This window comes from Osmerus eperlanus, chromosome 9, assembly GCF_963692335.1.
Source record: "Osmerus eperlanus chromosome 9, fOsmEpe2.1, whole genome shotgun sequence".
In the NCBI taxonomy this organism is placed as follows: Eukaryota; Metazoa; Chordata; class Actinopteri; order Osmeriformes; family Osmeridae; genus Osmerus; species Osmerus eperlanus.
In genome coordinates, this window is record NC_085026.1 from 11,526,190 (window position 1) to 11,553,001 (window position 26,812).

The window sequence follows — 26,812 nt, forward strand, 5'->3', positions numbered from 1 at the left end:
TTACACCAGTCTTCTTCAAACTGATTCAATAATACTCTGTATTATCAGTCCATCATTGTATGCATTATTGTGTCAATAGCTTTAAAACATAGCTGTTGAAGCAGCCTACTGCAGTAGAGATACAAGGTATCCAGCTGTTGGAAAACAATCCCTACTAAACCTGATATAATCTCCATAATCACAGCTTTTGACGTCCACGTAGATCAGGTTTTCATTTGCCCCTTTTGTGTCGGAGAATCTCACCTGGGCTTAGGAGAGGGGGGCAGAGGCTCCCCTCTCTGCCCGGCGCGGTGCCCCTGGCCTGCAGACGGCCTTCCTCTGTAACTCACGGTTTCATTCACAGACATCATTCATGTGCAAATCACCCTCCAGGCCCTATTGTCTCCCTCCCCCTCCACCCCCAGCCCCACCCCAGCCCTCACTCATGCGCCTTCAGATACTTGCTGAATCGAGCAATAATGTAATGGTGAGGGCTCCAGATATTTTCATTGAGCAGGGAGTGCTAATCAGGATGAAGTAAATGGATTTGTTTGTCAGTTCAGCCAGCTACAACATGTCAATTTGCACTGAAAAACTCTCTCTTCCAGTCACATCTAGCTTCTTCCCTGCACATCCCCTTGCTTAAAGGCTTTGGCCAATTGAAGAGAATATGTATGTAATATGTATCCAGACACACATATTCAGTAATGCATGCATGCACTGTTATTGCTTTTCAGCATTCTTTCACAAATCGTTGTCTTTGTGAACATGGCACAGGAAACTCAGATGAGGATCAGGAGTGTTTAACTCTTTAAATTGGTCCCTCCTGTCTTTGAAACAGCCCAAGCTTGTAGAATCAAACTACTTTTCTCATAGCTTACATACCCAGAGTTACTGTCAAAGACACCACATCAAACTGAAAGAATATTTAATAGAAGCCTATTGTAACAGAGGATCAAATGACCTAATCTTAAATCATTATTCTCTGGAGAAAAAAAAGTGTAGTAGGGTAGGATGGATGGAGCACACTCAAAAATCTTAGCTTGTCCAGCAATCCAGAATCTATTACACAAACAACTCAACTGCTAATTACACACTGAAACTATATCCTTAAGTGTTACCGAATGTTTAACTGTGTTACTTGCTTTTGTCTAGGGCTGTTTCTCCTTCACTGAGATGTCCACATTTGTCTGGACAAATTAAGACCAACAGGAATCATTTTCACTGGCCATAGTCTGTAAAGGGAACCTACTGATGAAGACAAATACTGGGCATTTTGAAAATAAACTGATATATGAAATTAATAGTTAAAGTTCCAAGCTGTGTTTAAGGGCATATATTAAAAGCTGTGATGAGTAAGACAAACTTTACTCAAGCCTTTTTTTGATTGTCTTCAAAAATATATAGTTTCTATAATAACAATAACCGTAGATAATAAAATACTTGCGTAAGTACGTAAAGCACTTTGCAAACTTTTTCACAATCCCTCCAAAAGTAACCTTGCATGGTACCTTGTTTGGGAGCAAAAACGTTTTTTTTTCTGTATTAAAGGCAAGTAGCAGTTGGGTTAAACCTTCATATTATGAAACAAGGGAAGCAATACACATTCCCATCAACCATCGCGTTGAATAAATATATTCCGTATGGTCAGCCATGTATTTCGTTTACATAGAGAGAAAAAAAAAACTTCCCTTTGAGTGATTTTATACTTGTATCTATTTATGATCTAAAGTAAACATACACTATTTTGCAACATAACTCACAGTACACATTTTGGGATATATTATATTAAATTTAATTTCCATTACATATATAATACAATTATGGAGAAATAACCCATGTATAACATGCAACTCCACCTGTTGGACCTGCTGAGGTGGTGTTCCTTGCTAAATCAGTAAGATTAATTGGAAATCTACTGTATTGTAACTTGCATTGTAATAAAGTGAAAAATAAATGGAAGAATATTGCTGAGAATACACAGACTGATGGAATGTGGTGAATGTCATGTGCTAAATGCTGAATATAATCATTGCCTCTCAGAAACGAGTCCACCTGGGGAAAAAAGTTCTCTTAAAAAATGTTTATTGTGTTGTTACTCGCCAGTACAATGTAACTCCACTTCTCCTCTAAGCCATCTGTCACACACAAGTGTCTGTTGACATGCTCCTTAACATAGATATTATGTTAGGGAAGCCTTTTAGCAAACTCCAAATAATTCCAACACATTCCCTTTCTGTGGTAGGTCAGGGCTGGCTGCAGCCATTAGTGATAATGAGTGTTGAGTCCTCCTTTAGAAGGTTCAGGCATATAAAGTCACCTAAAAGCTGACTAATGGAATCATACTGATGAACTGAACGCCAGAGCTTCTCCAATATTACACTATTTTGTGGAATGTAGGCTTTGCAGTAGATTGCTACAGACGTGATGAACTTGATGTGAATCAAGATTGGGACCTACACAATAAAATGGCTATTAAGAAGCTAAATATGTAGCAAGTTAGTGAAATATGCTTGTAAGACTTTAGACCTGGTTTTGACACTTATGCAAGACATCCTTATATCAACATTACTGTACTACAGGCAAGGGATACCTAAGAGCAAGTTCAAATAAAACTGGAGCTAAACATTTCTTGCTGCCGATAAAACGGCTCCAAAACTATGGTCCTGGGCCTTTTGTCAACAGTTTTTTTTGCTGCATTTCCATTCAGAGCTTGATGATAGGCTCTGTCTTGTCCTGGGATACAAGCCTCTTCAGTGGGTTCACATTTCATTTGGTAGCATCCAGAGTGGCCATTGTCTTCGTCATTTCACAGGTGACTCACATCACTACACTCAAGCATGCTAGATGCAGACCACTCGGAGATGCTTGCAGCATTCAAAATACATGATTTACAGCCTACTGCAAACAAATCGCTTTAAAAGATCTGTTTAATCTATTTCAAGCTGTTATTATGAGGTGTGAGAGTCGTTCAGATAGAGAGACTGAAGCAGGGTTAACATCAGTGTGTTTGAAAACTCTTCACATACTTTAGCGGCAGTAAAAGGTTTCAACTATATTATTTGTTTTTATGATACAGCATGCATATGATTTAGACTATATAATCAGATGGGAAGGATTTAACACAGAGCAGGAAGACATTATTTACACCCACTTTTTACACTTGGTGATGTAAGAACATATTCAGTCATAGAAATCTTCAGAGTCATCATTGTTTGTGTCAAAGGGTTGAGGGCGTAGTGCGGCTTCGATCTCTGAGTTGCTGTCATCTGATTCTCCCCAAAAAGCTGATGACAGAACAAGAATGATTTAGAATTAAGGTAAACTCTCTGGATAAGAGCGTCTGCTAAATGACTAAATGTAAACTAAGTACATTTTAAGTCAAGTCGGGAGTCAGGTGGCTGAGCGGTTAGGGAATTGGGCTAGTAATCCGAAGGTTGCTGGTTTGATTCCTGGCTGTGCAAACTGACGTTGTGTCCTTGGGCAAGGCACTTCACCCTACTTGCCTTGGGGGAATGTCTGTGTACTTACTGTAAGTCGCTCTGGATAAGAGCGTCTGCTAAATGACTAAATGTAAATTATGACATTTTATTAGTAATTTTGCCAGTGGCTTAATTTATGGCAAGCTCTTGAACCTGACAAACCTGTTACTTTAGATCCTAAACCTGTAGTCCTTTGCAATTTAAAGCCCTCTTATCCTGCTCGCTGCTCGCTATGTTAGGGGACCGCTTCAAAAACAACAAACGAGTTAGTAGATGGTAGATGGTATATTAGTGAAAAAGACTGATATCAGATGAAAAAGTACATTTTAAATTTTGTCATTTAGCAGACGCTCTTATCCAGAGCGACTTACAGTAAGTAGAGGGACATAGCCCCCGAGGCAAGTAGGGTGAAGTGCCTTGCCCAAAGACACAACGTCATTTGAGTTTTCAACAATAAATTGTAACCCCCCCAAAAATGTAACTCACCTTTTGACTGAACAGCTGGGATTTTCTGATTAATTTTTCCTTTCCTGGGAATATAAAGAATACAGACAATAAAAAAATGTTTTATTTGATACTTCCAAGTTCTATACAGATGAAGGGGCCAAAGAAAATGCCTCTTTATTTGAAAAGCATTTAGAGACAGTATTAAAATGCTTTTATAGATTACAGGAAATGAATTAAATGGTTTCTTGGAATTCAGATGAAAGCAGTGTCTTAACAACTTACACCGGAATTATAAAACGCATTACTGACCATGGCCTTTTAGAAATAGATGACCCAGGGATTATATGAATACCATGTAGATGAAGAAACCAAAGTGATCAACATGAGATTTTTGTTAGCTGTACAGAAACACCTTAAAATGCACAGCATGCACCTTTAGACCTCTTTACCAATGTTCTAGCCAAAATGTGTGCATAACATGCATGTTGTTGGGATACCTCTCCCATCTTCAAGGGGAGAGATTTGCTAGCTAAGCCCATTTTAGAGGGAGAGAACACCAAAGGAAACTACCTTGACTCCTGTTCTAATCGCACTGAAGGACTTCCACAAGGCCCTCTTTATTTAGAAGTGGTCCAGGAACAGGGTTACTGGGTTCCCATAGCGCCAACGATATGGCAATGTAAATGTGTGACCCCCGAAAAGGCTTTGATCTGCCTCGATGCATATGCAATAAGCCCCTGTTCCACTTTTAAAGGCCTCCTCTTCAATTTACATCATCACAGGACCTATTCAAAGGCCCACAATGTACCCCCCCATCCCATCCCTGCACCAATCATCATCTCTCAGGTTATCGTATATCCATACAGAACATTTGTCTAAAAGTATTGTTCTCACCAGATGAGCAACCATATCATCATGTGTTGCTCAATCTACATCTATGTTATTCTCAATTCAAACCCCTGACTAGCTTGATTGCCATCCTTACAATGGCCCTGCTTAATGTTTTTAGAGATAAGTCATGGGCAAATAAATGTGATGGTCTGTAGTCTGTGCACACTTAATACTAAATTGCATTAACTCTGATCCTATTGAAATATATCCCAGTCACATCCCTCAACAAGTTGTGGGGAAAATAAAACTATCATTTATTACTGTGACTGTTAGTAGATTACTTTGCCATAGGTGCATCAAATGACACAGGAGCCATAAACATTACAGACTTACCTCACACACTCACGCGGTCCTACGTTTTTTGGGGGGGTATAATAATGGCAACGATGGAAGATGCATGCAAAAGGACACAGACCACATCTGTAAACCTCTGGCACGGAAAGTGGGCAAATCAAAATAAGAGCCGGGCAAAGACAAGCAAGGTCAACATAGTGGAAACTAGGGACAACAGTACAAGGACGCAATCACAAATAATCAGCCTGTCGGTGTGCTTCTGAAAGAGCACCATGTACGTGTGTCCTCCTGACACACCGCTTCTCCTGTTGTGTCTGTTTGCTTTTTATCAGGCACTTTGATTTAAAAGCTAGCTAGTGATAACCTTAAAGGTGGTGTGTTTTATAGTGTGAACATTTAAATCAACTATTTACCCCAAATGTTTTCTTTGCCGCTTACTACAAGGTTGCTTTAGTCGAGAAAGGCAGAGTAAAGTGTCATTTTGCACAGATGATTATTACTAACATGGTCAAGTAGTAATTTTGGCAAGTGCAGCCATGAAGTACTTTCAGGCCAATTAAAATAGGTTTTTGCTTCACATTTTCTATAAACACTTAAAATAATGTTCAGGGAACCAACTGTAGTTATAGTGTGAGGTAAGCCTTAAATGTAATTCTATGCTGTGGTGGAGTATATTACTATAGCTCTAAGTTAGATGCAAGATGATGACAGCCTTGGGCTCTACATCACACACAATCACTCTCATAAGAAGAAGTGAACTACCTTGCTAATCCAAGGGAAACAAAGTGAGCCAGGGCAAAATATCCAAAGAGTCAGAAACAAGAAAAAATAAATAAAAAATAGGCTGAAATTATCAATACAAAACTATGTCTTTGTTTCCCCTGTCACAATAATGACTGCGGTATCAGGGAGTAAAATAGGCTTTTCTTTTCTCTTACTTTCCTCTGTATGGGAACCGTCTATCAGCTGTTCCACTTCAGATGAGGACAAGGCTGATTTCAAGACTGGGCTATTACCATAGAAAGCCCAGCCTGGCGTTGACCCCTCCAATCTAATATTCCATTTCCATAAACATTTATGCCGGTTCATCTTCGGTTGAGTTTTCCCTTAATTGAGGCAATGATCTGAATATGGAAGACTGGGCCGGCCTCTGTTTGGCATGCCCCCAGCAGATGAAGGTGAATGTAATGTGAAAAATGATGCAAATTACACCTATTGAAATGTCCCCTTTGGAGCAACCTTCTCCCTCTCTGTCTCTTAGCTTGTATGATTGTTTACAATATGCCATGTCCTCTTTTGAGATTGGTGCATTATTGTTTTGATCATTGTCTGTTGATCATATATTTACATTACAATGAGATTTGGGTGCACGAGCTTATACATTTTTACCTTCATGTTAATTATTCATACATGTGTGGGTCGCTATTTATGAACAGACTAAATAAAATATTGAATACCTTTATTCTTAATATATATAATAGGTTCCTGTGACAAGCAAACACACTTGCTGACATTACAGCATCTAGTGTTCTTATCAGGCAGATCATAAAAAAGGTAAAAGTGGATCAAAACTTCTGTCCTGTACATGAATCATGAAAAACCAACAAAGTACAATGTTGATTCTGTATGAACAATAATGCTTACCTCGGCATTTCATACTGACTGTGCATAGATGATCGGTAAAATATGCTACCTTTATTTACCCTATCTTTTTTAAGCTCTGGGCTGCCACCCACACATAAATGCTAATAGCACAGGCACTCTAGCACAGCGGCGCTTGTCTAAAGGTAAAGGGAGACCCATCACCTCATCATCCCCATCAACTCCTACTCCCCTCCGTGCTCTGACCCACAGCAACATTGTTTAGGCTCTGTTTAGACGTTTCAAACAGCCCTGTATCGTACCAGGATGTAGCACTTGGGCGGGTGGGGGTGGTGTGGGGAGGAGGGCAGGGGGGTAGCAGCAACCCTAGGCGGCCATCATTTCCACTTGGTGCTCTCTAACATGGGAGTGCTCTCTGCTGGTCATGGAGGGGTACTGCAACCGTGGAAAATAAAGAGCCACTGACATGCACGTGAGCACTAGTCCATTGGCTAACGGCTGATTAGCTTTTTCTGAGATGCAATGCATGCAATGATTCAACATAGAAACTAGAAATCGAGACTACTTAATTCCCTGCAATTTAGGACGATATCTACTTCAGATTATGCCTTCTTAGTATTATTCAACATAATGATTTCAATAAATACACAATACTTTACAAAAAGGCTAAAACAATATTTACAAAATAAAATACAGGTAAATAATGTGCAATGCAATTCCAAACAAAACATTGGGGAAAGAGTGTGAAACTGGGTCTAGGATAACCAGGGAGACAGTGTCTGGATGTGAACTCTCCTCTTGGCGGAAGGCTAATGATGGACACGGAGAGGAGAGCAGCCAGAACAGGAGAGTGACCTCCTCTGGCTGCTGCCTCTAAATGCTGCCTTCACCTCCCTGTCTATGAGTCTGCTCCAGTCTGTGTCCCAGCCCTAAACCAAGCCCTGGACCCCACTGAAGGAGTGCGAGGAGGCTCACCGACACTGCGGATAACCGCTGGATGATCCTCCCCGAATCTAAGGGAGTCAGGTGGCTGAGCGGTTAGGGAATCGGGCTAGTAATCATAAGGTTGCCGGTTCGATTCCCAGCTCTGAAAAATGACGTTGTGTCCTTGTACTTGCTGTAAGTCGCTCTGGATAAGAGCGTTTGCTAAATGACTAAATGTAAATGAAATTGTTATGGCTAACGTGAGGGAGAAGGGCGAGAGGGGGGATGTGTGTGCCTGGGTGAGATTGTTTTACTGGCTAAAACAAAAAGGTCCAGTCTCATGTATCTCCGTTTGACCTGCAGTCTTTAATGTCAACAATATTCGTCTACATTTGATTCCACTGGCTGAACAAAAATATGCCTGTCTCTACCTACCTCTCTCCTTCTCTTCTTTACCTCCAGCTCTCCGTCCCTCTCCCTCCCTCTTTTCTGTGCTGTGAGAGATGCCACACACATCGCTTCCCCCTGCCTCCCCTCAACCACAGAGCGGGCCAACTTCTGATTATGACACTTTGGCAGGGAGTGATTGGGGGCAAATGCCCGTACACATCCTGTAGTCCAAGGAAAAGCCGCAAACACTAATTGTCAAGTCAAGGTTTTTGTCAAGCAGGGACGAGGCATGCCAAACACTGCACTTCGACTGATGACCGGAGAGATCTGTTGTGTTATGTGTGGAACAAAAATAAAAACTTGAGAGAAGCTCAATCTGAAATGCCTACAGTAAGAAACCAAAAAAGAGAAAGAATAAAAGAAGGAGAAAGAAAAAAAAGTACAATGATTCTTTGCACAAGAGGAAGCAGTGGCATGCACCCTTGGACAAAGGGGAACAAGTGGTCTTTACATGGAGTGCAGCTGCTTATTAAGACTCACTCCTTCGTGTATTATTCCTTTCATTTCCACTCAACCACGAAGTGATTTTGCTTTGGCACTTACAAAGGCAGCAAAATATTTCTAATGGATGAATCCTTAATAAACAGTTGCAGATCTGTCTACTTCTCCTGGTGATTTATAATACAATAAACGGCAAATTCTATGAAGTATCAAGCTGAAAACACTGTGTGGGAGAGAGAGAGAGAGAGAGAGAGACGGACAGAAAGAGAGAAAAAAGGAATATGAAAGACCCCAATTCTCTGTGAGGCCATAATAGTGAAATGAGCACATATAAATGTGTTAAGAGTATCTCTTTGCATCTTGTATAGACTGCATGTATTTAATCTGTAAAGCTTATTAAGGCCGAGTCATTGCTATGCAAAGCAGCTCCCTGTGCTTTTCTGTTGCTTTTCAGCCGAGTGCAGTGTTTGGCCAATAGGCCTGGCCCCCCGCCTCTCATTCTGCATTCATAACATGCAACATTTGCACAATGTATCTCTCAAAGGCCCCTGAATAGAGGGCCTTAATACTCATGTAAACAACTGCAAACCAATTACTTAATGAATCGGGCCCACACATAATGAGGAACGACACAAAGGGCTATAAATGCATTTTTTGCACCAAAGCCTCTGCTTTAAACTACAATCCCTCGCCTGTAGTCCAGGCTTAACTGGCAAATCATAATTATTGTCTAAGACAACAGAGGGGAAGACATTTTTGTATTTCAAGTCCAGCACAACCCCTTTTGATGTCACTCATCAGCTCACTAACAAAATAAAGCAAATAATTACCAAGCGCAAAGGACGACTAGAGAGGGAGGAGAGGCAGAAGGCGAGGATGAGTTATAATGAGGATGAGACATAAAAAAAGATACATATATAGTGAGAGAGGAGAGAAACACAGAGAAAGAGAGAGACCTAAAGAGGGAAAGAAAGAAACAGGGCAGAGCATGCAGTGTTATGCTTGTGTTCAAGAGCAGGCCTTTCAGACCACTTGTAGAAGCAATAAAGCGCAAGAAGAGACTGTCATAAGCATAAGTGGAATGCTTAAACAAGCATCCAGCAAAAAAAGAAGAAAAAGAGAACAACAGAAGACCAGGATGAGGGATGACAGTGACCAGCTCTTAACCTTCCTGCGCAACAGCTTCCTCCTACCCGGCAAGATTATTAAGAGTGTTAAGCATGCAAAACTACTCATTAGTCCCATTTGGGTTTGTTTACATGACCGGTGGCTCATCAGAGCTCACTCTTTGTCTCCTTTTCTTTTTCCCATCCCGGTTCGGTTTTATCACCTCAGCTCTAGACTTCCCACGTGCCTTAATGACAGGGAGACTGGGCCGAAGTGAGAGGCTCTGGAGCCGAAATTGGCTCATGTTTATTAAAGAGGGTGGTCATCAGGAGGCTAGCAGAGGCAGCCAGTACAACCTCAATGGAGCCAGGCCATTATGCCCTTCCCTGGACTAATAGGGAGACTGGAAGAGCCCGCTGGCCTGGCCGGGGAGATGTAGACTTCAGGCCCTTGTGTCAGCATGGTGCACCATAATCACATGAAATCAGAGAAGATTATTCCTCATAACGTTTACCCAACCATTACTGCTCCCTAAATGGGCTCCCGGTGAAGAGGCGCTCAGAGGACCCAGAGCCGTGCAATTGCACATCTGATGAAGTCGTGTTGATATTCAAATGTAGGAAACGGGCGTTAGCGCACTGCGGTTATTTACTGTCCGATATTCTTTTTCCCCCTTCCAGCAGCCACTCAGTGTTCTGATTTGAGCGGCTTAAATGTGATTCGAGGACTACAAATGAGCAGACTCTCCGTCGTCGCTCGTACTTGAGAGTTCAGCTTCCATAACAGTTGTCTTGAATTCTCTTGACTTCTATGTGTTTGCACACTTGGCACAGGCCCACCAAACTAAGATTTGGGATTTTGATTGGTTTCGCCTGGCAACTGTTTATGTGTTTTATTTCCTCTTTAAACCCGATGAACCCTGATGGAGAGGTTTTTTAGGACCTTTTGTTTTGGTGCGCGAGTTAATGGGTGGCATCCCCTTGATCTTATGGAAATGAACTGGGAATTATGAGAGCGACATGCAAATGTACATCAAGCACTTTGCTGTCTGGTGGCCTATTTCCTGTGGCCCCTGTGAATAACAACAATGTTCTTACCAGGGGTAAGGGTCTTGATGTGAGGAGCGCTCAGCCCTCCCCCGGTCCTCTTCATGGCCATCGTTTCTTCCTTAAAGAGCAAACAAGACAGATGAAAATGGTGAATGTGGTGCATCTTATTAGGAGATAATCTAATGTTGGATATTCATGGTGATACGAATGGCTAGGTGAAACCAAAAGCTGTGCCCTTTTGCTCTCTTTCAAACAGTCTACTGACATGAGAAATGTGGTCTTTGTTACAGGCTTTCTTTATGGGATGGTTTGACATATGGCCAGTGTTGACCAATGGTTAGGCTTCAGTAGCTAGCTGGCCATCTGACTGGCTGGAGGTGTCTCTCCCTACCTGACAGACCCCCCTCCTCCTCCTCCTCCTCCTCTCCTCCAGAGCTTTTCAACTTCTCCTGTGTAGCCGATTGTTTAAGCAGCTGATATGCTTTTGTCTCTGTTCACAAAAAAAGAAAGGCACACACACAGAGAGACACACAAAATGGGCCAGTCAAATATTTGCTTAAGACCCAGGTTTTCCAACTTTCAGAGGCTTTCTATTTGATGAGACAACACGCTCTGGTGGCTCAGTCTTTGGGTCTTGGGATGGACAGAGTGGGTGACAACATCACTAAGCTGTTGATTTAAGCCTTGGGTCTACACCAGCAGAGGGGAGCAACAGTTTTCACCAGACCATAATCACCTACAGACATTATCTGGGTATCGCGTTGGCTAGCACCCCTACTAGGACGCCAGTGATTGATTTGCTGTTGTAAAGCACTTGTCAGGACCTTTCCTACACTGTGGAGTAGGTATCAGGTTTGAGGACTAACACACAGGCAGGGGGAGAAATCAATAGAACAGATGTAGATAGCGTAAATGGACAGTTGGACAATGGACAGAGCCGTCCTCACACGCATACATTGGTCAATCAAAATCCATATTTGGTGGTAAAAAAAGGACTGGGTAATGTGAATGTAACAACAAGAAAAGATGGGAAACATATGAAATAAGTAACAAGCCTGTTATGGTTGATGTTGCTTCGATCAGACCCATTTTGGTTCCGAAAAAATTCCCCTCTCGTCTGGCCACTCATTAAAACCTATATAAAATGTTTCTATAAATCCATCCATTTCACTGGTTTTGATTAAAGGGCTTTTTTTTTTGTGTTGATCTATTAAAAGCATGTCCCAGTGGGCTTGTAGGCACACACATGTAACTAATTACTATGAGTTCCTATCTCCAGTATGTGCTAGCAGAGATATACATCACTTGCTGAAGTTCCCAGCGGTGGCTTCAGTCCTGTTTCCAGGACCCTGTTTTCATAGCTCCTTCAATGTTTCCCTTTTGATTAGTAGCGAAGCGAGGCCAGACTCATTTTTGTTGTCGTGCGGCACCTAGGGGGATGCTACCACATGAAAAGCCCAGTATGAAACACGATTCGCCAAGTTTAATAATGTATCGTTTTACATTTGTGAGCTGTGGTAGTCTGGGCTGGCTACCCTGTCCACCTCGCCAGAGCATTGTTTAGAAGATAATGAGAGCCAATGACAGATCTTTCTCTGTACCCCCGGTATCCTTACAATTAAACCGGGCCCCCGCATTATAACGGGGGGCCCCCCTGCAAATAATCAATTTCTCCCTTGTCCTCTGACTTGCTGAAAACATGCCAGTGTTTTACTCGAAGATAATTAGAGGAACTAGCGCGGCTCTTCAGGTGGGACTCTGACCCCGCGCTCACCTTGATCATCCTAGCCGGGCCATCTATTTAAAAGAACCCATTATTGGCTGCCCGTGGGAGGAAAACAAACGACACACAAGAAGTGTGAATGCCAGGCCTTGGTGCTGCCTTTTTACCTCTAATAGGAATACTTTCCACAGGGCTTTCGTCCGGGCTGTCCTCTTCACCACTTTGTACTCCTGTAAGAAAAGAGAAGCCCACAGTGAGGCTCAGAGCCAGGAGGGGAAGGCTGGGAAGGGGGTAGAGAGGGTGGGGGCTCACATGGGCTTTCTTTCTCTCTGAATAGAGGGCCCTATGAAGACTGGGGTGGTGGGGGATTCAGGGGGAAGAAAGAAGGCCCATGGTGAAAGTGATTTCTTTCATGATAGAGGGGGCAAATTTGGTTTCTGCGCGGCGATTTGCTCATACCTCCAGAAAAATTGCTACTCCCAAGATCGAGTTGATGTCACCACCTATCACAGCGAAATTACTTACCTGCCCCCTTCTGGACAATTGGGTAGAATACCTACATTGTCGCGCTCATAGTCCTAGTGTGAAAACATATCCTTAAGAAAACATTTCCCCCTTTGTGTGCTTAAACGGCTTAAAGCTTATATGAAGTAGCTTTGCTATCTTAGCTGTGGATCCACACTGGGAGATCTTGGGGGTACATACTGCCTTGATACCTCTCTCATGTATAGTCTCCCTGTCTTACCCAGCGTCACCACACCCTACAAGCTGGAGTCTGCTGTTTATTTTCTCTTCACCTGACGATGTGATAGACAAGACAAATAGGGGGGGGGGAGGAGGGGTATGACCTTGCATCCTGTCGGCATTCCGATGCTCCTGGGCTGGCCCCAGGGTTCGCGCCTTTCCACTGTCATCCAGGAGGGAGGGCAGGCCGCAGGAAGATGACTCACTCTTCTCCGTAGGGCCCTCCTCATCCTCACTTGACCGGGAGAGTAGTGTCCTCAGCAACACTTTGGCCTGTGTGCGAGCACAAATTAAAACCACTGTCTAATTAATCCATATTGTGAAAGGAGCGTCAAATTGAACTCCTAGAGATTAGGTAAGTCATTTACCCCAGCCCTGGCTGCTCTACAGAGCGCAGCATGCTTCAAACGCTTGGCAGGGGGAAAAAAAAGTTACTTCAAATTCTCTCTCATTTAACCAAAAGATTAATTCTCTCACTCACTCTCTCTCAAATGTTTTTTTTTTTCTCCTTCTTTCCCTCTATTTCACTCACTCACTCACACACACACACACACACACACACACACACACACACACACACACACACACACACCTTGCTCTCTCACTCTTCTCATGCATGAGATTAGACAAGCGTCTAAAGAATGCAATCATCCTGGCGTTAATGTGCAACACGTTGGCTGCTATCTCCTGTGTGAGAGGACTGAGAGGAAACTGCCTCTCTGCCTCCCTCTCCACTCCTTAATCTCGGGGGAGATGAGGATACACAATTAAGAGGAGCTGTGGTGTGTGATGAGAAGCAGCGAGATCCCTCCACACACAGACACCTCCCACACACGCTCCCCTCCACACACGCTCCCCCCCACACACTCTCCGCATATCAAACCCAGCCATCGTCATCTGAGAGATAGGCCTCTGTCTCTCTTCCTCGCTCTCCTGTCATCAAAGCCCTTCTCTCCGCCTCAGATGGCTGTTAGCAACTTTTAATGAGGAGTAATATGAAGGGGCTGATCAGGAGGATTTAAGAAACACACGTTAACTTTAAGTGCGTGGTACAATGTGAGTTGTTATCAGCAGGTCACTGGGAAGAGATTGACAGTCTGTATGTGCTTTCATGTCACCAGAGAGGAACAAGACCACAAACAAACATGAATCTGATCTCCTGGGTCTTAGTATGGAGCAAAAAACTGTCTTGATCCTTGTTTCTGATAGGGCTTTCCAACACAGTATATGCTATACTATAGTGAAATGTTCCATGGTCCAGAGTGCTCTCACAGACACACTGTCTTTTAAATATCAATGAACGCGACTGTTGGTACTTGAATATTCAAAGGGCCTCTTTGAGAGCGTGCATGCGAGCTGCATGCTCCTGTTTGTCACCGAGTGGCTGGAGCTGTGCCGGAAGACGTAAATGGAAACCCTGTTTGTTTTTGTGTGTGTGACAACGATGGAGAATACACTGTTATGAGGCAGAGAGGGAGTAAAGAGGAGAGGAGAGAGAGAGAGAGAGAGAGAGAGAGAGAGAGAGAGAGAGAGAGGTTACACTCAAGCTCATCCTGATGTACTTGGACACGATGATCAGGATGGCGGCACCTCACGTCCCTTTGTCAGTTCATATTTTCAAGAGCCTCTACAACCTCTCTCTACCTCTCTCTACCTCTCTCTACCTCTCTCACTTGCGTCAGGGATGTCGTGGTCACATCTCCCTGCCACATGAAGCACAGCTAAAACGCCAGGAGGCCTTTTCAGAAAACTGCATCGAGGTATAATGCAGATTAGCTTTTGGGGGAGAAATAAATACATAAGTCTCCTCCTTTGTTGTAAGGGGCAAATACTTTGGGCCCTCCATTGATTGTTAAAAGATGGACTGATATTGTATGTTTTCAGATTAGATTTTTAATGTGGTTGCATACAACGGTTTTTAAAATGGACCTGGACACAAAGGCACCAAGATAGGATGGAAGATTGGTTTCAATAGGGGACCTTACTCTTTGCATCACCTTTGGGGCGTAAGTGGGCCATGTGAATATTCACTGTAATTTCCTCCCCAGTTTAATTGGGCATACTCTGCAGCAAGGTCAATGAGGAGGGAATTTCAAAGACTCCTGCCGCTGTTGTGAAGAAGGTCTAAATGGGTTCCTCATTCACGCAGGCCTGGGCCACGGCAATACTCCAGCTAATAACGAATTAAATGCTTGTGTTTTTCAGGAGAATAAGCCATGGGATGAAAGGAGTCGGGGCAGAGCCTGTTATTTACAATTAGTGCCTGGGTCAATGTTTCCCTTTGGTCAAGGTCAGCTCATGGAGTAATCTGATGAGTAAGCAAAGATCCACACCTCGAAGTGTAGACAAAGAGAAAGAGAGTGCCTCTGAGGAATAACTACTCCCTTCTGAATGGTTGTAATTATTTACCTAGTGTATCATGAAGAGGAAAGGTCCCCCTTTAATTGAACGGAACAGTTCACACAAAACTGTCGTCCTATAATTCTCAGAGAAAGGCAATCCTCTACAGCAAAAGGGAAGCAAAAAAGGATTGCGTGAATTTAGAGTGAACTATCCCTTTAAAAAGAACAAGCCCCTCCAGCGTGGGTGCATGTGGAGGTGGGGTCTACCTGGTGGCTGTAGGAGGCGTGGTGCGGCAGCAGCACCGGGGTGAACAGCTGGACCAGGCGCTCTGTGCTGAGCACACGCTGGTCCTTGAGCAGGAGGGCGTGCTTGAACCAGCGATCCCACAGTGGAGCGGCATCATTGGGGAGACTGGAGCTGTGGAGAGGGGAGGGAGGGAATGGAGGGAGGGGCCCAACCATGAGAGAGAGATGGAGAGGCGGGATGAATGAAGGTGTACAGTACACACTGAATTTAAGAAATGTTTTCTCATTCCTTTGAAGTTGGAGTGAAAGGTTTTCAAATGGAAGTGAGTCACAATGACAAAAAACCCCCATCTACTTCAAAATTTATTTGAACTGTAAGTATGAACTGCGGTCACACATTCTAACATTTTGCCAAGGTGCTTTGATGCAAAAAATTAAATACTTGATGCATAGTTATTGAATTGAATTGTTGGAGTTTACGGTGAGTAAGAACTCTTTTCATTCAAGAAAAAGAAAACATGGAACTTATTGAACAAAAGGGAACCCAAGGATACAGCAAAAAGGTGAAACAGCCAATAGGCACCTCAGCAGGCCAGTGGGGTATAAATGACATCTTAGAATGTGTTTCTTTAGCCTGTGAACACGCTAGAGGAAAAGGTCTCCCAGAAATCAATGAAGTATTGAGGCAGAGCAGAGCTTTGGCTCAAAGTGTGACTACTCATTATCAAAAGAAATGGAAGTCACAGATAGGGGCATTTAATTTGCCCATGACATTCACACAGCTAGCAACGCCACTGAAGGTTTGCGGAATGACCTTTACATTTTGTGAAGGACTGTGACACGAATAGCCGTTCCATACAATCTCCCCAAGAGTATGCCCCTTCGCCAGTGTTCGCCAGTGTTCTCTAGTCAAACTGTTAAAAAAGCATCTAATCTACTCTTTGTCTGAAAAGTGGAATTCATCTTTAAAAATTTGTCATTTTTATTTGGAATGGAGAGATTGGTCTATTGAACTCTGTCACTTGTAGAGCACTGATATCTCGGTTTTGAATGACTCCATTATTGTTCCCATTTACGACAGGAGCAGGAGTTGGACATTTCTACGTGTGAACACTCTTCACATACACAGACTTACACACACGCCTTACATCTTAAAGGCTCAAATATCTTGAAAACTGAAACACACCCAACTAATGTCTGTCAAAAAAGGCTACACTTTTATCAGACAGCTGATTAATATACTGAAAAGACAGGCCTACTGTATGAAATGACGTCCATGAAATCAAGTCAGGCCTGAAAACACTGCAGGTGACTATCAAAGGGTCACAGCACTACTGACAATCTACACATAATATATCATCACAATCACCTCTTTCCTGGTCAGTATTACAAACAGAACACATAACGTCAGCACCTTACCCGCCCCCCCCCCCTCCACTCACACCCAAACCCTCAGTTCAAAACGACTGACATGAAACAGTCTCATCTTGGATGGTGCCTTCACAGAAATCCTTCCTTACCTTATGTGCCAGGGTTCTGCGTTGGAGCCATGAGCTCTAACTATCTCCTCCGGTAACAGGCAGCCCTTTGACGTGCTGCATGACAACCTCTGAAGCTGATGAAGGACGACGGCTCCACATGCTTCAAGGTCCTCTCCATTCACGCCCGCTGCCCTGGTGTTACAGAGGCTGCCCAATATATAGAGAGCAGTGAGCTATCACCGCCAGGGTGCCTGGGGCTCTGCCCTGCAGGTCAGGGGTATGGGGGGCAGTGCACACACACACACACACACACAGGCGCGTACACCCAAGCGTGTGCACACTCGGGCATGCAACACACACCCACGCGTCGCATGCACACAAACACACATGAGCACACACGCACACACACACATAAAAACGCTCAGCAGTTGGAAACGTATCTCACACACATTCACTTAACGTACAGTACACAAATACAAGCTCTCTCACATATAAGCTACAGTACACAATAACCCATTTACAGCCTAAGGCCACAGCAGGGGTCCCCCCAGAGTCTTGCTTTAGGTGGCATCCTTTAGCCTGTCCCTTTTATGCTCCAATTGTTTGGAAGGATAATTGGACAAGAGGCAGTAGCTTCTTCGAAGCCATTCAGATTCTTTCACATGTGTTTCCTAATCATTTCTTTTCTGATAACAACTCTGAGTAAACTACAATGGCAGCTTCCTACATTCACTGCTTCTCCCTGACATCCAATAGTCCCGGCACATCATTCAGCTGCTTAATGTGGTTACTATGACACTCCAGTGTGTTTGAAAACCCCTTGGAAACCAAGATGTGTCTGTGAGAGTGTGGTTGGGAGCCAAATGATGACACTTGATATAAAGTGAAAGCCCTTGGCGGTAGGACAATACATTTCCTTCCAAATCCACCAACACTACTTGATGATAATAGAATACAATTGCAGCAAAACTCGGGCTAAAACTAATATACATTTTGATTAGGCTAATTATGAGCAACAGTTCACCTGATCAGCATGTTGCGTTTCCTCTCTCCAAGTGTTGAGACTGAGTAGATATTAGTTTGCTCCCCACGGAGCCGTCCTTCAATGCTCTCCAACAGATGAAACAGTCCTTCCTGGGAGAGCCTGAAAGAACACAAATGCTACGGCATTAAAGACTCAAAGAGAAAGAAAATGGCTGAGAAGAGCAGATCAATATTTGTCGCAGTCCTTCCAGGTCATTTGATTCCACTGGGGTCCTCAAGGTCTGTTCCTGAAGTCAGACCACAACAGTGATGTGGTCACAGCTAAGGCCACAACCTTTCAATTAACTGTCCATTGATATGGAGTGATGGACTCCTTGGTAAATTGTGTATGAGCTGTGAATGGTGTACAATGAGGTCAAAAAAAGATTTCTTAAAGAAGACCTTCGTATAGAAATGTATTCATTCCACCAGCTTCAAGGACAAACACAATTCTCAACCCCCTAACCAAAAGAAAAATGCCTAAGACAATATTTTTATGGTTTTTGGTGGGAGATTTCCACTTTAATCTGGTTCTGTAAGGAGTGTGTACAAAAAATGAGTGATGGATGCCTAATGCATGTGGATTTTAGAAATCCATTTCTTTCTGGAGCATTAAGCTCTGGGTGGCCTTCATTGAATTCCCCAGAAAAGCCAGAGTTGAGATCCTGAGCCCCCCAAACATAAAAGGGGCAAAAAGAATTTATGACAATCCATAATGGGTTTCAGGGTTAAGGGTCAGCAAACAATTGCTCCTTCTCTTTTGCAGGTTGTTTCCTGGTAACATTCTGATTAAGCTGGAAGCTTGAATTATATCCATGACATTCTGTAGTGCACAATCCATCTGGGCTAAGTCCTCTTCAATACAACTGAAGTAGCATGGGCAAAAGCTCTGCCTTCGGCCCCCCCTCCTGAAAGCGTGGGCCTTGAAATAGTCATCATCTTTCTCTCCACTTTATTTGTCAGTGCTCTTCAAAGGGGGACCTTTGGGGGGGTGGGGGGGGGGGGGGGGATTTGTTGTGTATGTCACAGACCTTTGGATTGTTGTAGGGATTCGCTGTAAGGTCTCCAACCTCACTTTTCGTGTTGCAGTGAATGTGAGTGAGAGAGTGTGAGAGAGACAGTAGCCACATTTCGATATCATTAGGAGTGTATAGATCGCGAGCAAGGACCAGGTCAGCCTCTTTGGCAATATTACACTGAAACCATGTTCAATGGAGCCTTCTGGGTGATTTCCCACATGTAATAGTCTCACAGGAATGATTGGTGTCAGGGCATTTCATCACACACAATATATACTAAGGGTACTGGGAAAATATACTGTATCACAGATCTAAAAGCTCATTGCAGAGGCTTCATGGAGAAAAACTTATTTAAGGATACCTGTGGTTGTTTTTTTAGGGTGCAATACCCTTCTAAAGGAAAATAATGTATAACCTTATAATTTCAAGATATGATGAAAAAGGAAAGGAATATTCTTTTCTGCTGTTTTCAGAAGCACAGGGAGAGCAACACTTCTATAATAATAGGAAAAGTAATTACATCGTCCACAACCAATTCAAAATAATAATCAGCCGAAAGTATGGTGTAGCCTCCCTCGTTGATGGTGAATAAAAGTTATTCATGAGGCTATTCATGACAACAGGCCTAACCGCCATACAATAAACAAGACTGTTCAGTACATAACACACCCTTGTTAGTGTTTACAGTATGTGAAGAAATGTTGGGCAGCCACACTATGAGGGGAAAAACGACATCCTTGTTTGAGAGAGAAACACTATGGGCCCATTATTATGAACACTAAAGAAACCTGGGGGTTGTTGCTGTCCTTCACTCCCTCACCCTGCCACACTGCAAGGAAAATATAATGGGATAATCTAATGAATTGCCCTGGCTTCTTTGCCCTGCTTGTGAGCTAAATGGGAAGAGCGATATCAACTCTAACCTTGACGTTAGAGAGGCTGGGAGACTTAGGCTTTAAATCAAAGTCTTAGTTTTCTCCTCATACACAGGGCTCTGTGTTAACAATACCAGCACGGTCCTCACCACCCCCATTCTCCCTGTTGTCTGTCATGGAGGTCATTGTGGGTAAGACCAAAGTATGTCTTACAAACTAACACATCTATCTCAAGGTGAAAAAAACTACAATCTAGACAGCCATCAGATCTGTTGTCACCAATAAAATGCCATCTTATTTGGTAAAAAAAGAAAATTCAGAAACATAGAAACCATGCAGAAACATAGAGAGCAGAATGTTTATCTTTTAGCCTATTACAAGTATCTGGCACAAATCAAGCACAATATGCCTGCTCACGGACTGAAATGAGAGGGTCAAAATCAGTATTGTCTACTCAGTTCATGACTGTTACTTTGTATCCATGTTCTGGCATATTCACATTCTGTACAATCCAAACCACAAAACAATGGGGTCCTCAACACCAAGGCCATCATGCATTGGATTTGTTGCTGTACTATAAGTGCTGTCCACATGCCCACCCTCCAGAACACTCTATCCAGCCACAAATTTCCTCCTCCAAGGCGACTTCCTGAGGTCTCTCGAGCAGAAAATTGCTCCGTTAAAGCATTATCTTGGATTATGGCAATAACGTCTGCCATGGGTCTCCAGCCCTCCCTACAAAGTGGACTGTTGCCACAGCTGAGCAGAACTAAGAGCGAGGTTGTGTGGACCGTGACTCCCATGATCCTCTCTGTCAGCCGCAGATGTGGCACAGGGGGTGGGGGGTGTGAGAGGGGGAGCGTGGGTGCTTGTAGCATTATCACACAAGGCCAACTTCAGGATGGCTGACCATCTGAGTTTATAGTTATATTGAAGCTAGATATTCTCTGTAGCATTCTCTTTGTTTGCCTAACTCAACGATAAACATATTAATGTAGGTAGAATTTGACACCCCCAAAAAAACTGGCAGCAAATGCCTTTAAATAGTTCACACTTGTATTTAAAAACTGTATCGGAGACAGCCTACCTTCCTGAGGATGTTTCTAGAGATGTGGATCCACTACTTGATTGGGGTCTGGTCTTTCTGTCTGCAGTGTGGAGAGATTCCAGACTGTGTAAACTGGTGCTGTGGTGTTCGCTTTCCACAGGCAAACTGCTTTTCTCAGGTAGGCCCGATGATCCTTCAGTCCTCCTGGTAGGAGGGACGTCTGGGTGGTGGGGCCCACCCTCGGACACCTCAGCCAGCTCAGACTCTGTGAGGGAGATGGAGAGGTCACTTCCACTGGTCACTGAGAGCTCCACGCTGGAACTGGAGATGCTCACGCTCACACTTCTCTCTGAAAACAAACAGTAAAAAAGGATTTGAGTTACTGTGCGACGGATTGGAAATCTTCTTTGAAATTAAAGTTCTCGAAACCGCATTGGAGACACACAGAGAATGACATTAAAACAATAATTTAAAAAACGGAAAAACACAGTATACTAACCACAGCCCAGCATCGGGAACAGTACAACATCATATCAAACCTGGCTCATCTTGAGATTCTTTTCTAAAGTCGGGTCCATGTGTTGATTTCAGGAGGCCTTTCTCCCCCTGCTCGGTTATGACATTGTGATGGGCAGCTTCTCTGGAGTGACTGCATTCTGCAGATGAATTCCTCTCACACGCAGGACCTGCACCGCTTGGAGACGGACTATTCTTCAAGGGCCTCGTCAAGGTCGCTGGAGGTGACAGAGGTTGTTGATCAGCTCCACAAGGCACGCTGGTGCCTGCTGTGAAGGCACAGACCGATGCAACCGCCGCCATCATCCTTTCATGTTTGTCACTCAAATGACATCCGTCGGGGGAATCGTTTGAGCCTGAAATGTCATCTGATAAATGCGCCCGGCTGCCGGCGGTTGCCTCTCCGGAAACTTTGGAGTCCTTCAAAAGGCCACTTGGCAGGCGTTCGGAGGAGCGCAGACGACGATTGGGCGAAGGATGCAGTGCTTGGCATGAGTGTACACTTGTGGTGGCATCTTCAGCTGCAGACACTCCGGAGGTCTGGCGACCCATGAATACTGTGGCTGGATTGTATAAATCCTTAGCCAGGCGAGACAGAGATTCACCCTGCTCATGTGTGTGTAAAAAAGCTGCCTGTAAAAATAAATATAGCAAAATATGTAACACGGACATGAATTATAAACAATACTATGCATTTTATTGTCAAGTCAAGTCCCGTTGGTATAGATTACAAGTTTGTTGTGTAAACAGCAATTGTCTACTACATTAACAAAGATTTTAGAGCAATGACATCTACTTTAACAATGGTTAAGTACACTTTTCAATGTATACCACATGCTAACAAAATATTACACTAAATGTTCTGTTGATGGATGGGAAATGACCTAAGCAGTGATTCCATAATCTAGTTTGCACTTTAAGTTATAGTTTTATTACATTTATACTTGTTTTTGTCAGCAGTACAGTCAAGTATGACCCTCACAAATGAGGTCATAAAATATTTTATCTGAATGAACTCTATTCTGGAGTGTTTTAAAAAGTCACACTTCTTTGTGTTGGAATGCTGACAGTTCATTGGGGCAAGGTCAGAATTGTTTTCCAAAAAATTTTCAGAACATTGTTGCGCGATCAATGTATTAACTTTTAATCTTATTAGCAATCCTTTACGACAGTTGTGATTCATGTCTGCAATGGCACTGTTAGGGGGAGGGAGAAAAAAAACCTTCCCCCAAACATAATAACAAAAAGCATGGCTTCTGTTTCTTTTCTGATAAGAGTCTTAAATACCAAACAGTTAGCTGCTTAATAACATTCACTGTAAACCATGCTGCCCGCCCAGCAGATCCACAAAGTAGGTAAAAAAGAGGAAAAGTTAATTTCTTGGCTGAGTGATTCCATCGGTAGCTGCAGGGCAAAGTAGAAAGTGTTTCACTAAAGTAGCAATTGATTCTTCTATCAATCTGCGGCACGCGCGTGCTCTTCCAAGGAATGTATTAAATATGAAAATCATATCCCGTTATCATCTGTCTCCAGCTTTCAGGCCGGTAAGCTTCCCTTAATGAATGCTGCAGCCTGAGGGACATGCACACTGCCAGCAATGGCTTGTATGCATAATGGAGTGACGGTACCATTTTGCTCATTACAATATCGCCAAGCTGAGGGGGGTTTTGCACACAGTCACAAGTGACTGCTCTAGACAGCATGCTCCAAGTTATTATGAGATGTCTTAGACATTTCATCTAAAAGAGCTTTAACTGCTTTAAGTGAAGGGAGAGGCAGCTATGGGCTTGAACTACACCATTTGTACAGATGCACCAGACAGGATTAGGCAGCTGTGCTTTTACAGATACACAGTTTAAATGTAGACTCCTCCACAGATTTTCTTTGCATAATGTCTACTTTTCTTTGTTGTTCTAAAATGTGGACAACTCAGTTTGCTATAGTCGAGATTTGCATTATACTTGTATACATAACAAAAAAGAAATTCAAAATTGTAAAGGCATACAAGTACTTATTTTCCATGACTGTGACCCAAATGTAATATGTCAAGCCTACATATTCTACAAAAGGGCTAGATATGTATAGATAGGTTTTCTTGATATCAACACGGTTGGTCAGGTATTAGTGCACTGTCTCAAACAATAATCACACTGTGAATAGGGAATTACAAAAAGTAGACAAAGAAACACTGCAATAGCTATAAGAAAAAGCAAGGATTTATGTTTGTGAAGAAACACTGGGTTCAAATTTATTTTACTAATTAAGATTGACATTTCAAGATATCACTTATTACCTTATTTTCTTCATCACTTTGCTGTTCTTTCTTTTTCCTTAGAGCCGTACATTTGGAAATCCGATTGAAGAATTCAAGCTGGGAATACAACAACAATACATTATTAATCTAAAAACAAATGAACCACAAGTAATATGCAGTATGATATAATTATAATGAAATAAAATTCCCATGCTACTACAACAATTGCTTTCCAATACTGGTACAATAATATACTAGGATAATTGACATGTCTCACAGGTCATTTACATAATCTAGACACGTGTAAACACGAACGGTTTCTTTAAAACATTAATACTGCGTTAAACATGATCTGCAAACATGAGGGAGGAAATACAAAAGTGTCCAAAACGTTTGCGTCAGTCACCACGGGTATTCCCCAGTGAGTGTCCTCTACACTGGCTGCCAACACTCTCAATCAATTATCTGAGTAGCCAGACTGACTGCTCTAATCCCAACTCCAATTAAACAGTCTAATGGTGCAGTTAAGGGCAAAGGGATTAAGTCGAACAGCAAAGGCCTTTTCTTCATAACAATACCAATTTCCACATAAAAAGGCGACTTCTGTTAATCAAAAACGCTAAATACACTCGTTATCTATTTGCACGGATTTTCCAGTGGGAGATAAAGTCAGTGTTACAAATGATTATAATCATTAGAATTAGATAGAACGGTACGGTATGTGTCAATAAAGATCAACTATTTCTATAGACCCGTAAATAAACAGATGGCATCCTATTTACCATAGTATACAATCCACAGAGAATTATTATAGGGTGTTCAGATTATTTTAAATAATCGAACTAGGGTTACAAAAGTCTGTCATACATGAAAGGCACATCCATATTTTTAGGATGTTGCTATTAATCTAGAGGATAGAACAAAAAAACACATTAGCTTACCTTGAGAAAGAAAATTATAAAAAGAAATGACATGACAACAAATGTCTGATTCATTAAGCATGTGGAGGAAACAAAGCAACTGCTGGGGGAGGGGGGATAAACCTCTGGGGTACTTCAGTGTCTCAATATTGGGCAATTAATATAGCGAGTTATAATTAACCAATTTTGTTAATTTGATATTAAGCTGTTGAGCACTGTTGTTGAGTTTTAAGTGATAATCTGACTCTCTCATTGTTTTCTCTCTTGCTCATTTGCTTGCAGTGATAAATTGCAGTGTTCAAGTGTTTACTATTGTTACATCAAGCGAATGAGAGGAAATATCCCTACAGTGTGACAATTAGAGCATAATACTACTATTGAGAATAAGGATGCTACATGAAGGCCTATCATATTTTCTAAAGCGTTTCCTATTGCTGGAACAGTGAAGAGTCAACACATTACTAAACAGAACACTGCCACAGGTTTCTGCTACAATGTTTTATGATTATTCTGACTGTTGCACAACTAGGGTTTGTAGAAGACAATAAAAATCACATTGAAAATGTGTAAGAAGCATGACGCTACAGTAAGAGATGGGGAGTGTCACTTTGGTGTTGCAGGTACCTTGTGTTGGTGCAGGGAGCTATGGTCATGATGCTGGTCCTTCATATTGGTCTCAATGCGCTCCACGTCTCTCAGTAACTCCAGGTTCCTCACTTTCGCTTGCCTCTCTCTTTCACAGATTTCCTTGAGATGACCATGTAGTTTGGCACACTTTAACTGTGAGCTAAGGGAAGTGAAAGTATGTTATTAAAATGCATGAGGACAAGACTAGCATATCACTTTTAATTGAGACACAATCCTAAATAAAGACATAAAAACACATCCTTAATCCAATTGTTTAATGAGAAAAGTCTAATGTTATTAAATCTTAGTATTTTGATAATGTACCACTGCAGACTGTATCTGGTAGTGGAAAACTTACATTCGCTTATCAGATCTAGAATAGGCAAACAACTCTCTCTCCAACTCCTGTCTCCTCTTCTCCCTGCAAGAATTTTGAGGAGAATTTTCACCAGGCATCTCAATTCAGTTCAGCAAGTTTACAAGTCTATACTTGTTACACAGTTCTACAATATATGAAAGTTTAGTTTTTAAATGAATATGTATAGTGGTAAAGTCTGCAGATCAAGAGGTCACAAGTTTGAATCCCCCTTTGTAAGCTAAATACAGCAAAATTACAGCAAAAAACACATTATCTAAAATAATACTGAACAAGTATAATAACTCACTACACAATTCATTCTATAGGGACAGTATATTGGCTACGGGGATAGTTTGACAAATAGTCAACTGACGTTAACGTGCAAAGAAGCTGAAGATCACTTTTACTAGAGCTAGCTAGCTAGCATCGCTGTACCCAACACCGCGTTCCGATATACAGCAAGCTCTAACATTAGCAAGCTGAATAAACAGCAAATCAACAACTAAGCAACCGTAAGTTAACAACACAGAGGTTAGTGCTGTTGTATGTCTTGCGTAGCTGCCATATGCTATCTGACAAGAAAATATCGACACAGTTCTGCAATCAAACTAGCTGGCTAGCTAACTAGCCATTGGCTAGCCTAAGCATCATCAGCCAGCTGAGTACTGTAGGATACCTCTTCTTCGGGCAGTCACTCACTATAGATCGTGGTTTTATAACAGGCCTTCTAAAACAGTAGAAAATGAACAACTTTACTTACCTTTTGTGCATGCTTTGTTGAATATCTCCTATTCTTTCAAAATACAGGCCATCACAAAAAGCCATGACTGCCCTCCGTTTTGTGGTTATACTGTGTAGATTGGTATTTTAAAATACCCGGCGAAAAGCTTGCGCTACCTAAACGTGTTTGCTTTGGTTGCCATGAGCACCAGTTCCCATAACCCCCTTGTGGTAAACAGTGGGACGAGGG

The 26,812-nt window shown here is 42.5% G+C and overlaps 1 protein-coding gene across 1 annotated transcript; it reads right to left on the minus strand.

The window, feature by feature from the left end:
* Positions 1-1,688: 1,688 nt before the first annotated feature.
* On the minus strand, positions 1,689-26,812 carry kiz (kizuna centrosomal protein). Its single transcript, XM_062469865.1, has 15 exons — positions 26,603-26,812; positions 25,843-25,905; positions 25,482-25,644; positions 23,977-24,054; positions 21,707-22,316; positions 21,207-21,516; positions 18,227-18,346; positions 17,242-17,409; positions 15,743-15,893; positions 13,238-13,406; positions 12,557-12,619; positions 11,058-11,156; positions 10,715-10,784; positions 3,948-3,991; positions 1,689-3,266 (listed from the first exon to the last, which is right to left on the minus strand). The coding sequence occupies exons 1-15, from the start codon at positions 26,665-26,667 to the stop codon at positions 3,163-3,165; spliced, it is 2,277 nt and encodes a 758-aa protein (XP_062325849.1). The 5' UTR covers positions 26,668-26,812; the 3' UTR covers positions 1,689-3,162.